General features: G+C 37.9%; 1 protein-coding gene across 4 annotated transcripts; it reads right to left on the reverse strand.

Moving 5' to 3' along the window:
• Window positions 1-2808: 2808 nt before the first annotated feature.
• On the reverse strand, window positions 2809-22622 carry LOC122647389 (DNA polymerase epsilon subunit B). Of its 4 annotated transcripts, none has more exons than XM_043840809.1 (10): window positions 22432-22622; window positions 14201-14305; window positions 13999-14074; window positions 13782-13912; window positions 13591-13685; window positions 12892-12991; window positions 12124-12238; window positions 11895-12005; window positions 3151-3330; window positions 2809-3073 (listed from the first exon to the last, which is right to left on the reverse strand). In XM_043840809.1, the coding sequence occupies exons 2-9, from the start codon at window positions 14266-14268 to the stop codon at window positions 3190-3192; spliced, it is 837 nt and encodes a 278-aa protein (XP_043696744.1). In that variant the 5' UTR covers window positions 14269-14305; window positions 22432-22622; the 3' UTR covers window positions 2809-3073; window positions 3151-3189. The 4 variants fall into 4 exon arrangements, with proteins under 4 accessions (XP_043696744.1, XP_043696741.1, XP_043696742.1 ...); XM_043840806.1 differs by having other exon boundaries at window positions 13999-14079; XM_043840807.1 differs by having other exon boundaries at window positions 2809-3077; window positions 13999-14079.
• Window positions 22623-22759: the final 137 nt, after the last annotated feature.

The raw sequence follows: 22759 nt of genomic DNA on the forward strand, positions 1-22759 counted from the left end.
ACGCCAATAAAACTAGAATTGCAAAATCGATCTCCAAAATCAGATTTGTGAATTTCGAAGCCAAACATGAATCCAAAAATCCAAAAATCTAAAGCCGATCTTGATCGTTGAGAAACAAAAATAATAATGCTTTAAGATTGTTAGGGTTTAGGGTTTAAGCACAAAGTTGTTTAAAGCATTACACCCTGAGTATCTAGTTTGGAATACCCAGACTGCTGCCTCCAGCTAGTATATATAGGGAAACTAGGGTTTAGGTCAGATGGGCTAATTAATTACTAGATTGCCCCCCACAGCCTGGGCATTAACACAAGTAGGATTATATTAGAACATATGAAGGGATATTACATAAATACCCTTACAGAAGTCACGTCTGGAGGCAAATTTGAAAAGTAAATTCTTGCGTTGTCACAAGAATCACTACAATTCTCATCACATTGCTTCATCTTCACCTGAGGCTCGCCTTGAGCACCACCTACAATGCTTGGTACTTGAGATTTCTCTCTCCAGTATGAGGATCAAATACTTCAGTGGATTGAAGAGAAGTTAGTGCACCACCACGACTTTTATTTCTTACCTCAGTTGCAGAGTTCGATGACACCATATGAGGAATTAGGGATGTAGGAAGGAGAGACTGGCAAAGAGGGCGATGGTTTTGGAGACTACAACTTTTTCAGGGACTTTTAGCTCGTCGGAAACAAGAGAGAAAGAGGATGGGTTGGTTCATCGTCGGAGGAGACAAGAGATTTAGGTAGATGATTTTGGGTTGGGGAAGATGGGTAGTGCAAAATTACATTTAAACCCTTTATTAAAAATTAAGCTAATACTCTTGGGTTTCTTGGATTTTCCAGCAATGAATGTGATTTTACTCAAGCATCCTGACAAAATTATTTTCAACTGCATCCTAAACTGTAGTTTTAAGAGGGCAATAGGTGTCTTGTTATGTTTGGATAAATAACATACCCTTGTTACATTAATAATTTCTTTAATAAAAAATGCAAGAAATTCTGTTCTGATTCCAAGAGTCCCTATTGACCAAATTCTCTCAGAGAACGGACATGACAGGAAGGCGTGCCAAGTAGTTTCAGATGCATCTTTGCAAAAAAGACAAATATCAAGATTTGGATTCATGTTTTTTCAATTTGTCCCCTGTAGACAGACCATCAACAAGCACTTTCCAAAAGAATTGTTTAAACTTTGGATGTAGTTTCAGCTTCCAGATCCTATTCCAAAGTATGCTAGTGCTTCTCATTGAAAAGTTTGAGGTACATAGATATGTTGCAGCACTCTTGGTTAAAACAACCCCTGGTTTATTAATGGTAGTGAATAGATGATCATTATGAGGAGCTTGGGAGAGGGGAATGGACAAAATGGAATGACAAATGTGTGGTGGAAAAACGGATGATATCAAAGATAAGTTCTGGAAAGATATTTATATTATCTAAAGGATTTTCTTATTGACACCCTTCAAGGTATCAAATAATTTGTAATCTTATTTTTTTTTTCCCCTTTGAATTTAATACAACTTTTTCTAATGAGGGTAAATACGGTCATTTTATATGTGTACTTGAAAAATGTATATGACAATACCATGTTTTGATAATGACATAATGATTCATCAATTTCAAATTATTTTTAAGAACTCTTTTATACCCTTGACATCAAATAATTTTGGAAATAAGACAACGGACAATAAAAAGGTGTCAAGTTTTACATGTATCTATAGAGGTGTCATTTAGACAGTAAACGCTTACTATGACACGTTTTCTATTATATAAAATTTGTGAGTACCAAACTCGCCAACTAGCATAGCCCGTAGGGCCTCAACTGCTTGTGGTAAGGTCTTGGGATCAATCCAATGTGAAACGTCAAACATTGATCAAATCTATGTTACGAAGGAAACCCCACCCATCTTATTGCTCAAAATTTAGCAAAAGATGAGAACCCTATGGCTCCCTTTGTATTCACAAGGGACACTAAAGGAAAGGGAAGTGAAACTTTTTCAAACCTAAAGAAAAAACTTTTATAATTATTATCTAATATGATTGTATAGACTACTTAAATTTATTATCATACTTAGTTATAATACTTTTTATATGTACTTTTATTTTACTTATCAAATCTATGGGATTTGAATGCAAAGTAAAGTGAAATCTAACAACTAAATATGGAATGATTTGGAGTTAGTGACAGTCATGTAGAGTGATGATAACAAAAATTTCCTTTTTAGGATTGAAATTTTTTATTTCCATTCCCTTTATTCCCTTGCAACCAAAACATTATGACTAAGAGCTAAGAGCCTCTATCCCATTCATGTCTACCATTACGTATCACATGCCATTATGTCAATTAGTTTAATTTAGAAAGTTCACCATCTATCTTGAAAGATACAATTTCTCATCATTGGTATTTTCAAGCAGCTCATATTGTGAGGTACAATGGCAGTTACTGAGATTGAAACCTTGAAACTGGACCAACTTTTGTTTCTCCACATCACCTCCTTTAATATCATGGGTTCCGGTTCAATCAGTGTCATCTTGTAAAACATACTTTTTGCAATCTTCTTCAGGAAAACTGGGCAATATCAAGGTCCTACTTTGTATGAAGTACAATATACATGTGGACTTTGGCTGGTCTGGATAACTTAGCAAATAGAAGACCCCACTATAGATGGATAGGCTGCCCTAGTCATTTGTATTGAAATTTAAAGTTTTGAAACATAGTACACTAGGTGTACAAAGCCACGGAGTGTCATCAGGTTCAGGTGCATTCCCAGGCCATTTTCTTTTAGCAGTGAATCAAGTGGGACAATTCCCTGAGCAATTTACATTCAGTATTTGTCAATACACCAATGTTAGAAAGACTCAAACAAGTAAAATATAAATAAAATATTACAATAAACTGAATATATTTACTCCACGAAAAAAGAATTTTTGAATGCCTTGTTTATGCACCCCGGCTAAGATCCACCAATTTTCATTTCCATGGTTATACTGCACCTTTCATGCTACTGAATGTTTTATCCAATTCCTCTTGTTGGGGGGGCCTGCATATGTTTTGGAGGTGGGAGAGGGTGACCAAGGAAGAAATCATGACCCTCAGAGTTGTCTTGAAGGTTAGAATACCAACCCCCAATTAGAGTTCACCCTATCTGCCAAAAAGAACTAGTGAAGGCTTCATACAGTTGGCTGCTTACAAGGCTGACAACTCAACCTCCTGAGTGCATGGGCGATAAGCCACAAATGTGCTGTCATTGGAAAATGAACCAGGGCTGAAACATGTAATTCCTGTGTACTTGAATGCTTTCTGCTCACTGCTATCACCTAGCACTATCTGCATTGGAAGTCCAAAGCATGAGAAATTATTAAGCCACACATTTCATGCTCAACAGTTTTATCTTTATACTAGCATTGAGTTGTATACTTGTATTGACCTAACATATTGGCTTCTCTTCTCTTCTAATTTGTTCACTCCTTTTTATTGATACTGTTTGAGACCATTGGTTTAGGTGTGAAGATTTGGGGGTCCAAGGAAGATGATAATTCAACTCTCATTAACCGTTATTCGTTTATTGGGCAAGAGAACACTAACCCGTAGTGTAGCCCCTGCACCAGCGCAGTAGCAATGAAAATATGCACAGAGGCATTGCTTTGGATGCAATTTTTTATTTCACTGGGGGTTGAACGGTCTTTTCGCGCACAAAGGCATTGGTTTGTGTCTAGGTCCAGGAACCATGTTGATGCAGACCTGAAGCACTACATCCGCAAGAACTAGAAGCTGTCCAACTAGTATTAGTAGTAATAAGTTAGTTACTTAGTGGTAGTTTCCATAGTTTAGTTTTCATGTAATAAATTGTCTTCTTTTTATTTAAGTGTCATGTGACCAACTTGATAAGTTAGTCATATGACTTAGGAACATTGTAAGTAGAGCTCGACTAAGGGGCAGGGGGGGATATTCCTTCTCCTAGGCTGGTTAGGAGTAAGGCCTACGGCCATATTATAAATAGAAATAAAATCATGGAAGAGGCACTTTACCTCTGAGAATTTCAACTCGCTTTGAAGCTTCTCTGCAACTTGGTTTATCTGTTGGAGTTTTAGTCTTGTGTTTGATCAAGGCTGGTGTTATTGTGTTTGATCCAATCAACACCTTGCAGCGTGAAGCCCAGGTGGTTCTATCGAAGCTACTTTCAAGTTCTATTGCAAGACCTGATTTTTGTTCAAGTTTCCATCTTCAAACAAGCTGCTGCCAAGGATTCTCTACAACAATGAGTTGAAGCATTCCCCATCCCCACAATTCTTCTTCTAATCCTCTCACAACCCAACCCTAACATTCCCCCTTTTTGTTTTCAGTTTTCCCAACACCAAAATTCTGTCCCGACCTAACCAGCCAGCCACAAAACCTCAAACTTGGATTGAATACTCCCCTGCCCCTTTGGAGAACTCAATCCAAAGCCTAGACCCAATATCCCACTAAAACACTAACAAACCCCAACTCCACTCATTTCCCAAAAACCCTAATTCTCACCCAGCCTGTCCTAACCATTAGAAATCCACCAAAAGTTGGCCGAGTGTCCCTTTACCACTAGGGAAAACTCGACGCAAACCTGGTTCCATTCCACCCATCCTAAACCCTAGATTCCATCATTATTCCCATTTCAAAACCCCAAAATCCTAAACCTAAACTGTTGCCAATCCAAGTTTACACTCATAAACCTAGTAAAACTTAACAAGACCTTCACTGATAAACTCCCCTACATCAAACTTAACCTAACTCTACCACCAAACCATAACCCTAATTTCACAATTTTCACCTATTTTGACCTAGCCGAATTACCCAGTTCACAGCAGATCTTGGTTATTGGCTTCTAGTTGGTCTCCTACCATCTAAAACTATATTAAGTGGTATCAGAGCCATGGATGAACATGAGAGACCAGTGCTTCCAGCAACACCCGATCCTATGACTATAGTACTTGAGATGTTTCAAAAGTTCTCTACTGAACACAAGACTATACCTGAAGAAATAAGAGCTATGAATGAAAGATTGCAGCTAATTGAGCAACGTCAAGTTACTCCAGTAAGGGACAGTTGTAAGACCCTGGATTTCCGTATCCCGGGAAACGTGTGCAAGGATATTTTAACATTTTTGCATTCCCACACCTTGGTGTTTAGTTACGTGTATGCAGGAGGATTGGGTTGAACCATGGGTAGACCACTAGATCGGTTCGATGCTGACCCAATGTTTAACCATTTAAAGCTTAAAAAGGGATGAGATGGATTGATTTTCTTTTATTCACCAAAATGGAAGGTTTTGATAAGAGAGAAAAGAGAGAGGAAAGGAGAGACGGAGAAGAGAGAGGAATCATGAAGGTATTAACACCTTGAGCTAAGTCTTGACTCTTGAGAAGGGAGAAGGTCCCTACTATAATTGAGAGTAGGATGAACTCCTCACCTCCAAATATTTCAAAAAATGGTGGAGTTAGAAGGTAAATCACCACAAACTCCCCAAGTTGTTTCCAAATTTGGTATCTAGAGTTAGGTTGAGAATTGTATGGAGTAATTAGCTCATACTCTACTCTATTTCAGCTCCTATGGAGGAAGAAACGAAGGTTCCAAGGGTGAACTCGACCTAGACTCCGAAATGGGAAAAACCTCAAGGTAAAAGACTGTTTGATAGATCTTGTGGTATAGAAGTAGATCTCTTGACTTAATACATTGTAAATCACCTAGGAAGTGATGTTGTACCCTAAAATAGGTTGCATGAGCATTGATTTGGACCCAAAAATCCCCAAGGTTTGGGAAGAGTTCCACAGGGAAGAGCAAACCCATATTCGTTATCGGCTCGTCCGACAGCCAAATCGGATATCTGATTGACACAACGGAGGTCTCTGCTAGCATCTGTGATTAAAGCCTGTTTTCCAATTCTGGTCACCGAGGCTATTGGATTGCCAACCGATGAGTCCGGTAAGAAATCTAGTAGGTACAGGTGACGTCTGTTAGCCCTTGGAACATAAACCCTGTTTTTCAAAAAGAACCTAAGACTAACTGATCACCAACTGGCGAGTCCGATAAGGAATCCAATAGGCCCAAAAAGCTAGTTTTAACCATTTTCTCAGATAAAATCTAACGGGAAGGGTTGGATGAGGCCTATGAAAAGGCTCTAACTTATTCTAATCCCTCGGCACCGAGTTTCTCGGTTTTTCGAAATCCCGAGACGAGATGGGGGGTCGAGTCATAAAAGTACAATATCTCTCCAAGATCTCGGTTTGACATAGGAAAATGCCCATCTAGGTCCTTTATATGAGTGCCAGGTCTTGCTGGAAAATCTTGGTATACAGACACCTATCTATGCCAGGAACCAAGACAGACAAGACAGACACTTATTTATGCCTAATATCATTTAAGTAAATGTTTCATTTACTTAAGATATTATTCATAAATAAGCAAATACCCCCCTATTTGAATCCAATAGAAATAGTTAAAAAATAAATTCCAAAAGGAAAAAAAGTCAACCCCCCAGTTTAAGAACAAAAACTGGATTTTCGACAGTAGGTGCAATTTTCAACTTTCTAATGCTGGGGTTTTTCTCAAATCTAAAAATTTCATAAATCTTATTATGGTAAAACATTGCTAAAAACCAAAGTGCGGTAAAATATTCATTTGTTTTGATGTCCAAAAATTATTTTCATTCGAGCGATTTTGACAACATTCCGAACTGAATTAAGTTTGACCGGTACGTAACTCCTTCAATATAAATCAGATTTAAGCAATCTTGGACTTGTTGGAAAGCTTTGTGTCCATAACTCCTTCATTTGTTTCCAACAAGTCCAAGATTGCTAAATCTGATTTATATTGAAAGAGTTATGTACCGGTCAAACTTAATTCGGTCGCACGAATGTTGTCAAAATCGCCCAATGAAAATAGTTTTTGGACATCAAAACAAATGAATATTTTACCGCACTTTTGGTTTTTAGCAATGTTTACCATAATAAGATTTATGAAATTTTTAGATTTGAGAAAAACCCCAGCATTAGAAAGTTGAAAATTGTACCTACCGCCGAAAATCCAGTTTTTGTTTTTAAACTGGGGGGTTGACTTTTTTTCCTTTTGGAATTTGATTTTTTAACTATTTTTATTGGATTCAAATAGGGGGGTATTTGCTTATTTATGAATAATATCTTAAGTAACTGAAATACAAATACAAAAGCATTTACTTAAATGATATTTTGTCCTGTTTCTGTCCTGGTTTCTAGCATAAGTGTCTGTCCTGCTGTCCCACTAAGTGAAAGTCCTATTTGGACTTCGTTTTTGCAAAATCTGATAGTGTCATTCTGTTTAAATGGCCTAAAATAGGTTGAATACCAAGTTTCAGATCCAAACTAGGTCTAAAACCACCGAGATGAGGCTTAGAGTCGAGAAAAAAACAAAGTGCACCAACTCGGCGAGATCTCGCGGAGATCTTGACTCAACTCGGTTTTTCAAGGGTCCGAGTTGGCACCAAGACCCGAGTTTTCGAACCTTGTAATCCCTCTTATGAGCAGATGAACATGATGCAAACGATTATATGAAACCAATGTGAGTAAATTCTAATTTGAGATTTTCTTTCCAATCCTATGAGTGAATTTACTTGTATAAATACCTTGCGTGATGATTTGTCTTATTTGTAGGAATTTTAATATAATTTACTGGGTTGACGAATGTGATAACACGAGTTGGAATGGTTGAATAATGTGCATCGTTGGAATATCATGCTAAATGAAATGTAAAATGTACTAGTGTACCCTGCTGTGTGGAATGAATGAGAGGTGTTAAGAATATGATTGTTGATATAAGATTAATGAGAAAGGATGAAAACTAAGTGAGATGACCTGTGTGATTTCTAATTATGTTAATCGTGATGAAAGGTTACTTGAATTTGTTACTCCAAAGTGTCAATTATATTTGTTATGAATGTCATTGTAAGATACCTCACTCGAGGAGTGAGTATGGGAGTGGTATGAAACTTATACGAGAAATACTTGTGAGAACTCCTCATCCAGCGGGGGAAGATATAGGATGAGAGAGAGAGAGTGTAGTGGATTGCCTCATCCAACAAGGGAAGTTACGGGATGAGAGGGATAATGTAACTGGAATACCTCATCCAGCGGGGGAAGTTATGGGATGAGAGGGTATTCACGGTGTACCTCATCCAGCGGGGGAAGTTATGGGATGGAGGGTCCCGTGATACCTGGCCACGTGATCATCGGCAGGAGATGAGAAGTGTTATAAGAGAGAGTTTTAAGTGTACTCCATATAGAGAGAGTACAGGGATGAGTGGCGATGAATGTTTGTTTTTTAGATGCGGTCAACGCTCCATCTCACCTGGGGAGTATCGAAATGATGTCATCAATATGACATTATTGTGATGATATTCCACCATGAGTGTGGAATGGTATCTAATTGGATCAGTGTGACTTTAAAGATTTTGATGTGCTTGTAATTATAATGTGGGGTCATCTCACCTTGTGTATGGCGATGATGCCAATCTTAGAGAGAAAAGGTATATGTAAAGGAACCAAAAGAAACCAAGGAAACCAGTTTAATTATGACTTACTGGGAATGTAAATGAGACCGAGTTATAAATTATATACGTTTAACTGTTATAATGTGGTTGGTGAGAGAGTCTCAGAGTAAGTTTTCTCACTAAGCTATAGTAGCTTACCCCTTTGGGAACCCCTTCTTTCTAGTTTATGCAGAACAATTCCGAGAGCAGTTGTTGTTTAACGGATGGAATAAGTTTTCTCACTAAGCTATGGTAGCTTACCCCTTTGGGAACCCCCTCTTTCCAATTTATGCAGGACGATTCCGAGAGCAGTTGTTGTTTGACGGATGAAGTACCATTGTTTTTATGATCTTATCGTTGAGACTGTACGGTACTGAATAGGTTATTGTTGGTAATAGGAGTTTATATTCATGTGGAAGTAAGAGTGAGTTTATGTGTACTATTGAGAGAATATTGTCATACTATAAGTAATTATTTTTCGTTTCGTAGATTACTCTGATGTAATTATAAAGATGTTCCTAAGGTTTCAATCATTAATAGAGATGAAAATTAAAGAGATAATTGTTGTGTATTGTGAAAAATATATTAACCTTACGATTAGCACCGGTGAGGGTGGCACCTTTCCCTTATCCCAGGATTGGGGCGTTACAATCACAATCTCCTTATAGAAGATGACAAATATCAAGTACATTCTCAAGTTCATCGCACCAACCATAGGTACCAAGAAGGAAGGGAACAGCCTAGACCTCCAGAGGCGTTCGAGTTGAAGGAATATGGTGACAAACATGATCAACATGAATTTTATAATTGGTTAGCTACTTTGGATGATTATTTTGATTGGTATGATCTACTTGAGTCTAAGAAGATGAGATTAGCTCATACTAATCTAGTGGGGCCAGCCCGTGAGTGGTGGAGAACTATTGAGAGAGATCTTCAGTATGAAGGCAAAGCACCTATTAATTGGGTAGAGATGAAGGAAGACCTAACTAAGAAATATTTATCATGAGCATTCAGAGCTCGACGGGAAGGTCAAATAAATTCCCTTCAACAACATCACCACCAAAAAGCCTTCAAATCTGAAGACAACTTGAAGCCTCCATCAATGAGATTCAATTTGCAAGTTGAAGAGTGTTGGAAATCTGACATCACCAGCATAAATCTACAGCTGAATACAAATTTAAATTGCAATAGAACTTGATAGTAACTTCAATAGAACCACCTGGGCTTCACATTGCAAGGTGTCGATTGGATCAAACACCAATCCCACCAGCCTTGATCAGACACAAGACTAAAACTTCAATGGAGAAACAAAGTTGCAGAGCAGCTTCAAAGACAGTCGAAATTTTCAGAGGTAAAGTGCCTCCTCTTCCACGATTGCATTTATATTTATAATATGGCCATAGGCCTTACTCCTAACCAGCCAAGGAGAAGGTACCCCCTAGTCGAGCTCTACTTACAATTCTCCTACCTTAAGTTGGTCACATGACACTTAAGTAAAAAAAAAAGATAATGAAATAAAAATAACTTAAACTGAACCATTGGTTCAATTTATTACATAAAAAAAAAACTAAGTATCAATTTGTTACACAAAAAATAAACTAAGTATGGAAACAACCTAATGCAGCACCAAGCGCCCACATCCGTAGGAAGAAGAAGAAGAAGAAAAAGTCCTGAAATTAGGGCTTAGTTTGGGAACCATAGCTTAGGTTTACAGTTCTAGTATTTTTTCCACTCCATACTTAGTTTATTTTTCTATTTGTTAATTGAACCGGTTCAAATTGGTTGCATCCATTTGGTTCAATTTAAGTTATTTAGTTAAGTGTCTTCTAGTTTAAGTTAGTAGGGTTAGTTAGGTCTTTTTACTTTAAATTTTAAGTTATTTTATGTTTTGCAACACCCTTCCACGATTTTTTAAGGATGTTTAAGTTATAATAGGTTTTGGCCTATGGCCTTTTAATATAAAAACTCAAATCGTGGGAGACCCCCCACAGTTGAATATTTGAAAAAAAAAAAAAAACAGAATTGTTGCTGCTACTGCTCTTTGAAATGTTTGCCTAGTGGTTCTATCAAGGAAGAAAGGCAGGTGGATCTCCTGTGACTCTTTACGCTGTGACGGCTGGGAGGTTCTTCTCTGAAGGTGGTTCTATCCTTCAACCCTGTTCAAGCTTCTACCAATGGATTTCTGCTGCAACTTGTTCACCAATTTCTTCTTCTAATCCTCTAATTCCCCCACCCCAATCGATCCCCTTTATTTTTGTTTGAATTCCATTAAACCCTAGATCTTGCTGCCCAGCCATATTTGAGCATCAGAATTATTTCAAATTTAAACCACAGCCTCCATACTACAGTCGTTCCACTCAATCCAACTTGCAGCCCATTCTCACACTCCAACCCTAATTTACCTTGTCTCTGCAAAATCCAAAAAAACCCTAAATTCCAGAATTAGTACTTCCAGCCAATAAAAACCTCTCATATTTGGATCGAACCTCCCCTTCCCTACCTGGAAAATTCGATCCCAACCCTAGCCCAAAAATCCCATTAAAAACCCTAGTTTTAACCTAAGTTCTAAAACCCAAAACCTAAAACCGTAACCCTAATTTTCTGAAATTCAATTTTTTAGTTAAACATCATCCAAAGCTACATTAATAGCTTTTTCTAGACTTGCCCATCAATACCCATAAGATTCATCTCCATATTCATAAACCTAACCCTATATTTGACCTAAAACTGCAATTCCGTCCTACTGAGACTGCAGAACCAGCAGCCCTTGATTCCTTTGTTATTAGATCCTTGATAATTGGCCTCTAGTAGGATCTTTCTCTATCTAGAGCTACATTACTACCACTAAGCAACTAACTTATTACTACTAATGCTAGTTGGACAGCTTCTTGTTCTTCTTCTTCTTGCAGATGTAGTGCTCCAGTTTTGCATCACATGTGTTCTTTTTCCCTAGTTTATTATAAAGATGGTGCTTATAGGGTCCAAAGATTCCCAGTCATTGGACCTCAACAGAGATATCTACTTATCGACAATCAACCCATTCAACTTTTGGATTGAATGGCAAAGAGTAGTAGAGAAAAAGAGGAGATTCTAAAGATTATCATTTAGTATTATTTGACATCCACATCACCCACCTACAAACAAACCACATGGTGGATATACAACAGTTTCCCCTCATATTTATGTTCTAGAGCTACTGAACAGGAGCTGAGAAAATGGGAACACAACGATTCCTCTTATGAAAGAAGCGGGCACATAGCTCAATTTCTAGAGCACAAGGAATTTTACTGGTGTCTCTCTTTCAGGAAAAATTGTGTTATTATGAGCATAAACAATGAGAAATTAGTGTAGAAGATACCGTATGTGGAGCAGGGTACAGTTGCAGGCAGTGATCGTAGTTCCAGATAATGGGTTGTACAGTAATGGGGAGGGGGCAAAGATGGCTTTGATGAGTAATGGTAGCAACAAGCTGCAAGGAACTCAAAATATCATTAGCTTCAAAACCTTATCCTAGAAGACAGACCCCATCTTTTCAGGCCGAAAATGACATAATAGAGGAAAAATAGAAGGGAGGTAATTCAACTCACATGTTCAAATAGATCGCTAGTTTCTTCCGTTGAAGGGGGAATCAAACAGGAACGGCGCATTCGATAAAGTAGATCTTGTCGGAAAAATACGATTTCTTGTTTATAAAATTTGATTCTGAATTCACAGAAACTGAAAATCAGTTGAGATATATATAACTGTCCTTAACAATGGAGAAGATCTAAAAACAACCAAAAAATATAAAGCTAATTTGTAAGCCAAGTGTAATATGAGGTACCATGACTTTCAATACTTAGAAGAACCATCTCCACATCTTATTAACCAACAGGCATTTTGACATATCAAACTGTAATGACTTTCCAACGCATCATTTATCCCCAAACTCCAACTCTACACACACACACACACACCCAAAAAAAAAAATTATAGTTTATTTGTGGTATTTTAATCAATTTCTTCCTTGAATTTGAACCTAGAATTACTACTATCTCCTTTTTAACTTCTCCCCTTCTTACTAGCAACGGGAACCAACCACAACTGTCACTGTGACAAAAACTAGCATGCTCATGTAGAAGGATAACATAGCAATGATTTCCACTGACGGTTTGTTTGAAGCACTAATCCAAAAAAAAAATGGTGATTTCTTTACACTGAAAATTTATTAGAATATTATCAATAATTAGAGGATGTCAATAATACTAATCTTGAGTATATAAGATTGGAATGAACATTTGCGTTAAAGGTGGTAATCAAGATTATGATTAGGTGCATTATAAAGCCAGTCTGGGCAAGTGCTCATAGGACCTAACCTGCAAGGATTACTAGTAAAGATTGCATTTGGGACATGCTTCTGGAGCTCCTCAGTTAAATATTTTGGTAAAGCACATCTTGGTAGAACTGTTGATGGACCTGAAAATGTCAAAACAAAAGTAAGGGTGTCAATTCAGAATCGGAACCAAAGCCAGCTGTTTAAAACCGAATTGAATCAAACCAGAAAAAATCAATTTGATTTTAGACTAAAAACTGTCGGTTTGAACCAAACCAAAAAAAGTGTATACCATATTAACCGAACCTACACCGTACTAAACCCTACAATCATGAGTCTTTGTTGAGTGGTGTGAAACTTGCTACTATGGTTTCTTTGATGAGCTTGTGTAAAAAGGGTTGAAAGGTACCAGATTTGATATTGTAGGACTTTATCTTTGAGAGGTTGTAATTTCCTCCCCAGGATTATTTGTTTCAACAGGTTATCCCACTTAAACCGAATTACTGAGACCGTATATGAACCAAATGATACCAAATAAAACTGAAATTGGTTAGGTTTCAGTTTGAGGTTATAAAATTATTCGGTTTCGGTTTGATTTCAGTCTGTAGATACTGTTCCTGAACTGTAAAACAGAAACCGAACCAATAGACACCCTTAAACAAAAGGAGCGGTGAAGTGATACAGCTGCATACGTACAAAGAATAAAAAAATGAATAAGGATCTCTTTAAAGATATAGCCTACCTACATCATCAGGACCCGGAATAAATAGAAATCGGCTCTGTTCTTTTAATCGTGGATGGGCTGCGATCATTTCTCCAAGCTTTCCAAACTGCAATCTGCATACACAAATTGTTTTATCCTTGACATCAATACAATGGATCCTACTGCCATAATTGAAAGAGGGTGTAAATGCATGCAGACGGCTATCTCACCTTAGTCTTGAAAAAGAATGGAAGGCAAGGTTACACGGGTGAGAGCAGAAATTCCCCATCAGAACAAATAAAGAAGGAACAACCTCCACACTTTCATAACCATCCAGTACAGTGGCTAGGTTTTTCATGGCCTTTTCTACGGATAAAACAAAATTAGTGGCTCTGAGAATTAGCAAGATTAATCGTAGGAAGCTGGAAATATGAGGTAGTGAATTACCTCTTCACTATCAAGCCAAACGTCAGAGAGGATGATAAACATATCATTCACTGCCTTCTTTTCCAATTCTGCAAGCCTAAGCTACTGGAAGTTAAAAGAAAACTAAAATATCAATTCATACTTAGCCCAAGAACTTTCGAAGAGAATGCTACACGGCATCAGTCACTCTTATTATTATCAATAAAGGTTTGATGAAGGATACTGTTTCTTCCGCTGAGAGAGCACCACCACCAAATAAGTCAAGTCCCACAAGTGATGAAAGTGAGACATCTCGGTCCTCCAAAGGGGGAAAGCCACATGTATTGACCTGAAGTTTTTTTTTTTTTTTTTTTTTTGGGGGGGGGGGGGGGTCCATAATAGGATGCAGCATTTCAGTTAAAGGGCTGAAAATTCCAGTACCCAAAATTCAGTGATTGATAAAGAAATCACAATGACTTGACAATACTTGCTAGTTGCTATCAACCTTCATAGGTTGCAGATCCACACAATGCCTCCATATAGGACAAAAAACGGATGCAATACAGCATTACATAACCTTTACCAAATGTACAGGTCCAGCAGCTCATATTCTCTCATATTCTCACTTATGGGATGGTTGTTAACTTCAACCAGGAACATTGAAATCTAAATTCATGAAAGAAGTTCTTGGTTGTTTATGAACAAAATGATTTAGGCTCTCTTTGGTTGGATTTCAATTTTGATTTCAGATTGGTCTCTAAAAATAAGTCAATGAATAGGTAATTGGTCAAGAAATCAAAATTGTTTGGTTGTATAAAAATCCATTTTGGTTGCTGTGATGGAATTGGCGACGAAGGGAGGTGGGAGATCACAAACAGTTGGTTGCAAAGGGAGTAGGGATGGAGGTTTCAAGCAGGGGTGGGGGCGTGGAGGGGGTTGCGAGCAGGGGTGGGGGCGAGGGAGAGGGCAAGGCAGGGAGGAGTGTTGCAACCAAGAGTGGGGGCGAGGGAGAAGGCAGGCCGGAGATTGCAAACAGGGGAGGAGGCAGGTTTACAGGGAGCAGGGGTGAGGATGGGGGACAGGGTTGTGCAGGGAAGCAGGTGGGGCGGGGTTGCAAAGAAGGGGGTGCATAGGGAGAGAGAGAAAAAGAGAGAGAATCAAAATAGCTCTCCAACTATTTTGGAATTTCATCTTCTATTACTTTCTACTTCCCATAAATAGGGTGCACAAATTATACCAAACATTCTAATAAATTGAAACCACCCAGAGAAATCAAAATCAAAATCCAACCAAAGAGAGCCTTAGGCTGTGTTTGGAAACTCTCTTTTGGAGTTCTGGTGTTCTTCTGTGCTGCAGGAACAAAAGAACGTCAAATTCAGTTTGGTTACACCAGTTTGTTCTGGTGCTCTTTTTGAGATTAGAATACTTTATGCATAATACCATGTCATACATATGGAAAGACCATCTTATGGGAACAACTCATTAAATCAGGTCTGCAACTCCCTCGCAAATGCAAGAACGAATCTGCAACTCTGCTCCCATCATCTTCCTCAATTTCCTTCACATTCTTCCATATTACTCGCACTCAAGATACTTGAAACTCACTCTAGCTTTTCTATTTTTTTCTTGTCCTCTCCCAATTCCCTCTCACTCATGTTTGCATTTTGAAGAGAGTATAAACGTTCAATCGCAGACATCGCCGGTGTTGGGATCAGCAGAGGTAAGTCGAATCAGTACTTCCTTTTTGTCTCTATCCCTCTCTATTTCTTCCTCTTAATGTCCATATTATTGTGGTTATGGGTGTGTCTCTATCCCTTTCTATTTCTTCCTCTTAATGTCCATTTCCTCTCATCTAGGCGTCTCTTTTGTTCTTTTCCATGGTCGACAGCCATATTTAATGGAGGTTTATTTTCTATTGTTGGTAGAACCTTCTTAGTTCTTACCATTTCTTTCAAATCATTCTTCCTCCTTTTTAATGTGTATGATTAGTTCTATTCATGACTTCTTTTGGGTTTCTCTAATTGATTTAAATTATTGCAGCAAATTGGGAAGAAGGGAAAATGAAGAAATAAAGATCGTTGAACAAGGGGGTATTCCTCCATCCAATCGAAATGAAGTGCTTGATGAAGAAGAAAAGACCAAAGATGAGGAATCTATAGGTGTCAAGATACCTACTGAATCATAGCAATATGTGGCAATACATAGATTTTGCCCCTGTGATTACAGAATGTTGAAAAAGTTGATACGTTTGATGAGGGCCCTGACTCAGATGTTCCAGTTACAGATGATTCACAAGTGGGAGTAAGTCCCAATTCCAAACTAGATATATCCTCTGTTTCAGGATTTTTTGTTCAGTCTGTTGAAAAAGAAACAGAGGAATCATCAAAGATAACATATGTTACTAAATCATCAATTGAAACCTTAGAGAAACCAGTGAACTACTTGGAAAAATCTCCTACAATAGATTCAGAATCTGAAGTGGAAAAAGTGCCAGATGAAGTTTCTGTGGTGGAGCCTCAAATGGTAGAAAACCAAAATCAGTTATGGAAGTGGAAAAAAAAAACCAAGAAAAGTCTAAACAATTTGAGGAAAAATCTCATGTGCTAGAGCCTAAGGAAAGCATGAATAGAGATATCACCACTGATGGAGGGACTGAAGTTGATGAGTACTTGAGGAAGAAGTAAACATTCTGGAACCTAAAATGGTAGAAAAGAGGAGCTGACCCAACCTGAGCAAATAGAAACCATTGAAGAAAAGGAAGTACTGGATATAAAAATTTATGAGAAGGACCAGAAGGTGGATCTGAAGTTGGCTTGAACTGTGTGGGTGGGTGAGGTTTCTGGTTGGTTGAATTAGTTTCAAAATTCAGTTGCAGAAGAATAACAATTTTTGTACTATTTTGGTTTAATTTTGAGTTGTCATTCTTAAACTTAAATCAATGCTGTTACGGGATTTCTCAATGTGGGTGTATGATTGGGAGAGTCAGTGGTGGCAGTTCAGTGAAGAGCTGGGGCTATCATTTGTTAGGAGTCATTGTCTTGGCTTCTGGTGGGTTAAAAAAATTTTCTTATTATTCTCAATGTGCCCCTCACCCCCAAATTTAAGGGGAAAAGGGAAAAAGTACATTTGTGTGAAGTTGGTTTTGAGTCTGCTTACATGACCAGAGAATCTGAACAGTATGTCAGGATATCTTTGATGTACCCTTTAAGAGGGACATACGTTCGTGCAGTTGGTTATGCAATTCCAGACCATGGCATCTTGCTTGCAGTTTCAAGCAACTGTCTTTAGCTACTGTTTGTTTTTTACTGTGGCCAGTGGACTGGTGGAGGAATGGGAAAATGAAGTGATGGTGCTTCCTAATTTTCCATGACCTTCAATGTGAAATTCCTGGTCCATTTGGACTTCCAAACAAACCCTCCATAGAAACTTATTAATGTAGTCCTAGATAGACAAAGGTCTACTAGGAGCCAAGTGAACCAGGACATCCCTAATCGGCCGATTGGAGAGAATTGGGGAATTAGGTCAATTCTAGGGTTAGGTTTATGAATATGGACATGAGTCTTATATGGAATTAATAGGCAGGTTTAGGGGAAGCAAATTAGCTATGTTTGGTTAGATTTGAGTGAGATTTTAAAATTTAGAAAACTAGGGTTTCGGGTTTTGGGTTTTAGGTAAGGGAAGTGAGGTGGTTTTAAGGGTTTAGGATGGGAGTTTAGGGCTAGGGGTCTGATCGAGTCTTCTAATGATGGGGAAGAACACTCGGTCAAAGTTTCAGGCTGAATGGATGGGTAGAAGTGTAGATCTGGAAATTCTAGAGTTTTGGGTTTAGTGTAGGTTGGGGGATTCTAAGGTTTAATGTAGGGATGAAGCTGGGGTTGCTGTCCAGTGTAAGGGAGATGGTAAGGCTGCTGTGGATGAAGTTTGGATGGGATTGACGGAGGGAATTGGGCTGCACAGGAATTTTAGGGTTTATGGGGAACTAGGGTATAATGGAAATCAATTGGGGATAGGTTAAGGCTAAGTTGGAGGATGAGAAGAAGAATGATAGTTGCAGGAGGTAATTAACTTGCAGGATTTGCAGAGATCCAGTAGCAGCAGCTTGAAGCAGAAAAATAAGAGGGCCTCCAGATCTTAACAGATGCAAGTAGTTGATTGGCAATCCCCCAATCCCTTCACCTTGAGATCCTCAAAGTACACTCACTGGGGAGCAGAGCAGCAGCAGCAATGGCATGCAATCATGACAGAAAATTTTTTAATCTAAACTGTGGGGGAGCCTCCCATGATTTTATTATTTATAATATGGCCTTAGGCCCAATTCCTAATACAATCTAAACACTTCCTTCATAAATCGTGGAAGGGTGTAAGTGAAATTAAAAACTAATTAAAATAACTTAAAACAACTTAAAAGATTCCTAAGTAACCAATAGGAAATAAGAACCTAACAAACAATAGAAACTAATCACGTAAATTGAACCAAAGCTGAACCAGTTCAATTTAAGTTACATTAAAACTGAAAAAATATACTAAGTATGGGAAAACTAAAAGTGAAATAAAATAAACTAAGGCTCCACTGCTAGGTCCTAATCTTAGGGCTTCTTCTTCTTCCTCTTCTTCTTGCGGGTGCTTAGATCTGCATCACTTATGCTGGAATTGCACTTCCTGTAGGAGCAGGTGTATAACTAATAGAAAATATATGGGGGTTTCTTTTCTATGGTAACCTATTTGATGTAGATAAGCATGCTGGACTACACTACTGTCATGGGGAAGAAGAAAGGCAGCAGAAGACAGCAGGGAGGCAATAGCAAGCTGTGCTAAGTTGATTTACTTAAGTAGTCTTAATTACTTATTAGTTTTATTTCAATTAGGAAATGAATATTCAGCAAGGTGTCCTAGTTCAATTAGGAGTATAGTTGTTAGTTGAGTTTTAATCTCAGCAAGTTTGTAAGCACTCCTATTCATGATAGGAGTCTGATTTTCATAGTTTGAATAGGATTTTTTTTTAATTCTATAAATATACTGTAAGGCTCTTCAGCCAGACATGATTCGACCAATAAAATTTGAGACTGCCTTGCTGCAAGAGAACTGTGAGAAACAGTGGGTAAGAGACCCAGGCCTGAGAGAGGATTACTACATCTAATCTGCTCCTACTTCCTCTGTGTGACGCCAGTCACTGCTATTCTGTTTGCTGCTCGATATCTGTGTCTGACTAAGGAATCTGGTAATTGATTTCAAGAAAAGAGGATTACCCTACAACTACTCAATCCGTTCCCAAGTTCTGGTAAGCCTAAATCTGAGAATAAATCTCAGTTTTGTCGAGTCTAAACACATCCTGTGTTTCCCTTGTTTTCACCCACCATCATTTGACCTGTTATTCCCTAACCCTAACCTTGTTCCAGCCCACACTTTAGGATATCAGAGGTCCTCATAGAGTCGACCTTAGTTTGGTGGCCTTTGGGCTGTGCTGTTTGTGTGCTACATAATTTTCATTCCAAACCTGCAACCTCTACTTTCAGAAAACTTGTAATGTAGTCCTAGAATTGAAATTAATCCCACTAGGAACCAAGTAGAACCAAGCTTAGGGTAAGCCTGCTGTTTAGGGCTGATTAGGGGCTGTTTTAGGGCAAAATTAGGGTTTACGATGGGAATTTGGGAATGGGGTTTATAGGGTTTTAATCTGCAGGTTTAGAGGGTCATTATGGTATAAAAATATCTGGATTTGAACAAGTTTTAATTTCCTGCAGAAATTAGGGTTAGGTTTCGGGTTTCGTAAATAAGGTAAACAACTAAAATTATGGTCTAAAGTAGGATTTAGGGGCAGGGGTTAAGGTCGACTGTTAGAGGGGCTAGGGGAAGATTCGGTTGCAATATGGAAGGTTTCTGATGGCTGAATGTGTCCCAGCAGAAAATTAGGGTTTTTAGGGTTCAATGGAGAAGAGGGATCTTAGGGTTTGGCTGGACAGAATGGGCAGCAGCTAGGGTCGAGTGGAGATGGTGATGAGGGGAAGTTATGGTCCAAATCTGATCAGATTCCAATGGAGGAGCAGATCTGAATCAGAGTTTAGAGTCTTCTAGGGTTTATGAAAATAGGACAGAAGAGAAAAGGAATTGATTGGGGAAGGGAAGAAAGGATAAACAGAAAATAATAAATTCAAACTCACTCTCGAATCCTCTAACAGCAGTTTGAATGGTTGAAGGATGAAGCCACCTTCGAAGAAAGATCCTCCCAGCCGTCATGGCGTAAGGAGTCAACCGGATTCCACCAGTCCCTTTCCACCTTGATAGAACCACAAGGATGCACACTCAACAGAGCAAAACTCAACAGAGCGGGGTAGCAGCTATGGCAGCAAACAAAAAGCTTTTCATTAATCAAATTCGTGTTTAAGGCTTTGCCCCTTACAACCTTATATAAAAGACTCAAAAATAGACTTTTACTCTAAAAGGAAAGCCCTAACCCAATTCCTAACCTATTAGGTAACTTAAACTGACTAGGAAACTAAAATAGACTCAAAATAGAGTCCTAATGACTTAAAAACAACTTAAACTACTTAAAATAAAGAAGATTCCCTACTAGCCAATAGGATATAAGAACCTCTTAGCCAATAGGATCACTTCACTTAAATTAGACCAATTGAACCAATTGGATGCAACCAATTTAAACCGGTTCAATCTAAAAATAGGAAAATAAACTAAGTATTGGGCTAATCCCGTATGCAACCTATATGCCCCTAGTTTAGGCTCATTAAAGTGGCCTAATACATAAAAAACCCTTGGGAACAAAGGCCCAACATGTATATAACCCAACCCTAGGCCTATTTCTAGAGAAATAAGCCCTATTTGGTGATCATTCTGCATCAACTTGTTTTCAAAAGTGTTTTTAATCCAACCTTTGTTTTGCATTGGAACCTTAGGGCTTTTGTTTAAACCATTGAACTTGAGGTCTATACCAAGTTTCAGACAAATTGGTTGGGTGAATTGAACTAAATTTCAGTTTTCCATCTCAGGGATCTCTGCCTGTGAGATCATTGTTTCCTAAATTACTCCCAAACCTTTTATCGGATCATTCTCATCTTTTGAAGGGTTTTTATCCTTCCTATTAACTACTGTTTCCTAGAGTTTGGTGTGATTCTGAGAAGTTTGAGTTTTCAGTCAATTTTTCGGGTTTCTATCTGAGAGGGGTTTTGAGTTGGGATCCTATCCGGGAGGGTTTTAGAGTTGTTCCATCCTACTCCCATCACTATTGTTGAGCGTTCAATTGTGCTGATTGCCTGACAATTTTGCTTTTTTGAAGTAGTGGTTGAAGAATTAAATTCCATTTATGGAAAAAATAAAAACAAAATATACATAATATATATCATCAAGAACTACAAAAGAAACTTTGATTTGTTGGTCGTCAGCTAGGATTATTGAATTTCACAAAATTTACATAATATGGAATTTACGAAATTATTTTATTTAATTATGATGGTAATGGTATTTCTGTAAATATTGGCAACAGTGTTAAGAAATTGTTCCGGAACAGGTTTTACCAAACGCCATTGTTGTTCTTATTCAGTTCTTGAACATGTTTATCAAAGAACACAATTCCAGAACAAAAAACGAAAACAGATGGCTCTTCCAAAGAACAGCATTCCCTGAACAGAAATGATACCAAACGCAGCCTTAGTATCTCTAGAAACTGTCTTAAGTTTCCTAGAGTCTTATTTTGGTTAGGAGTCTTGAGGGAAGTTCAAAGAAACTAAGTTGTATCAGGATAGGATTTTTTTACCACGTGCTGTTTGGGTGCACAAGTGACCATCATCAAAATCTATGGAGTCCATTAGAAACAGTGGTTACAAAAGATAACAAAAAGGTACATCAAAAAAATATAAAATACAATGCTCATGTTTTTAACAAGTGTATCTGAAAATAAAACCCTCATGCCCCTTTATTATGTTCATACTATTCATACTGTCGATACCAATTTGTTATGGATCCAATACAAATACAGTGAGAACAAAAATTGAACGATTCACGTTTCTAACAAGAATGTTAAAGTTGATCAATATGACAAGAGTTGTATTGGTAATGTAGAATTAAATCTTGATCTGAATGTATGAAATTGAGCTTCATTCTGTATGAGATTTTCTTGATGATCCCCCCCCGGTTCATATTCTTGATCATCATTCAGGTTATGCTACAGTCTTCTAGAGTTTCTTACAGTACTAATTCAAAATGATGTTATCTGGACATTCAGTACATTCTCAAAAAAGAGTGATGTATACCATCTTGTAAAAGAAACAACTAAACAATTGATATTCAAGAAATTGCATCAGTTACAGCTCTAAAATTGTTCGGCAGCACAACTCACTACCAAATGAGAGTTATTCATCCTGATTAGTTCCAAAACTCAGAACCTATTAGATGATATGCATAATGATCTGTCAAAACCAAAGCTAAGCAATTCTAGTAAGGATGGGACTGAGATAACAAACCAACCTGAAAAATACCCTCAGGAAGCATCACTCCTTCTGCAACAATTACGGTGTTTTCCACGAAGAACCCCGATGTTATTTTGTGTTAGGTGTCAAAGAAAATTGATGACAACATTTTCCTAGATTCCAGAAAAAAAAATCATACATGCTCATATTTTATGCATCTACAAGTAAATGGAAAATCCATATGCCAGGCTCATAGATTTCTACAGTTAATACAGTTCATAATTCTCATCATACCTTGCTCAATAGATTTTCAAATTTTCAATTTAAAACCCTAATCACCTTACCTACTCTATATTAATCAACCAAAAATAAAACTCCTCTTAAAC

This window comes from Telopea speciosissima, unplaced genomic scaffold (genome assembly GCF_018873765.1).
Source record: "Telopea speciosissima isolate NSW1024214 ecotype Mountain lineage unplaced genomic scaffold, Tspe_v1 Tspe_v1.0041, whole genome shotgun sequence".
NCBI classification, from domain to species: Eukaryota; Viridiplantae; Streptophyta; class Magnoliopsida; order Proteales; family Proteaceae; genus Telopea; species Telopea speciosissima.

Coding starts and splice junctions, on each gene's coding strand:
- LOC122647389 (XM_043840806.1), bottom strand. CDS start 22,455: ATGCTTCCTGAGGGTATTTTTCAG. Junction 14,080..14,200: donor CTCTCTCAGCGGAAGAAACA/GTATCCTTCATC, acceptor AACTTCCAGTAG/CTTAGGCTTGCAGAATTGGA. Junction 12,992..13,590: donor TCCGGGTCCTGATGATGTAG/GTAGGCTATATC, acceptor TGACATTTTCAG/GTCCATCAACAGTTCTACCA.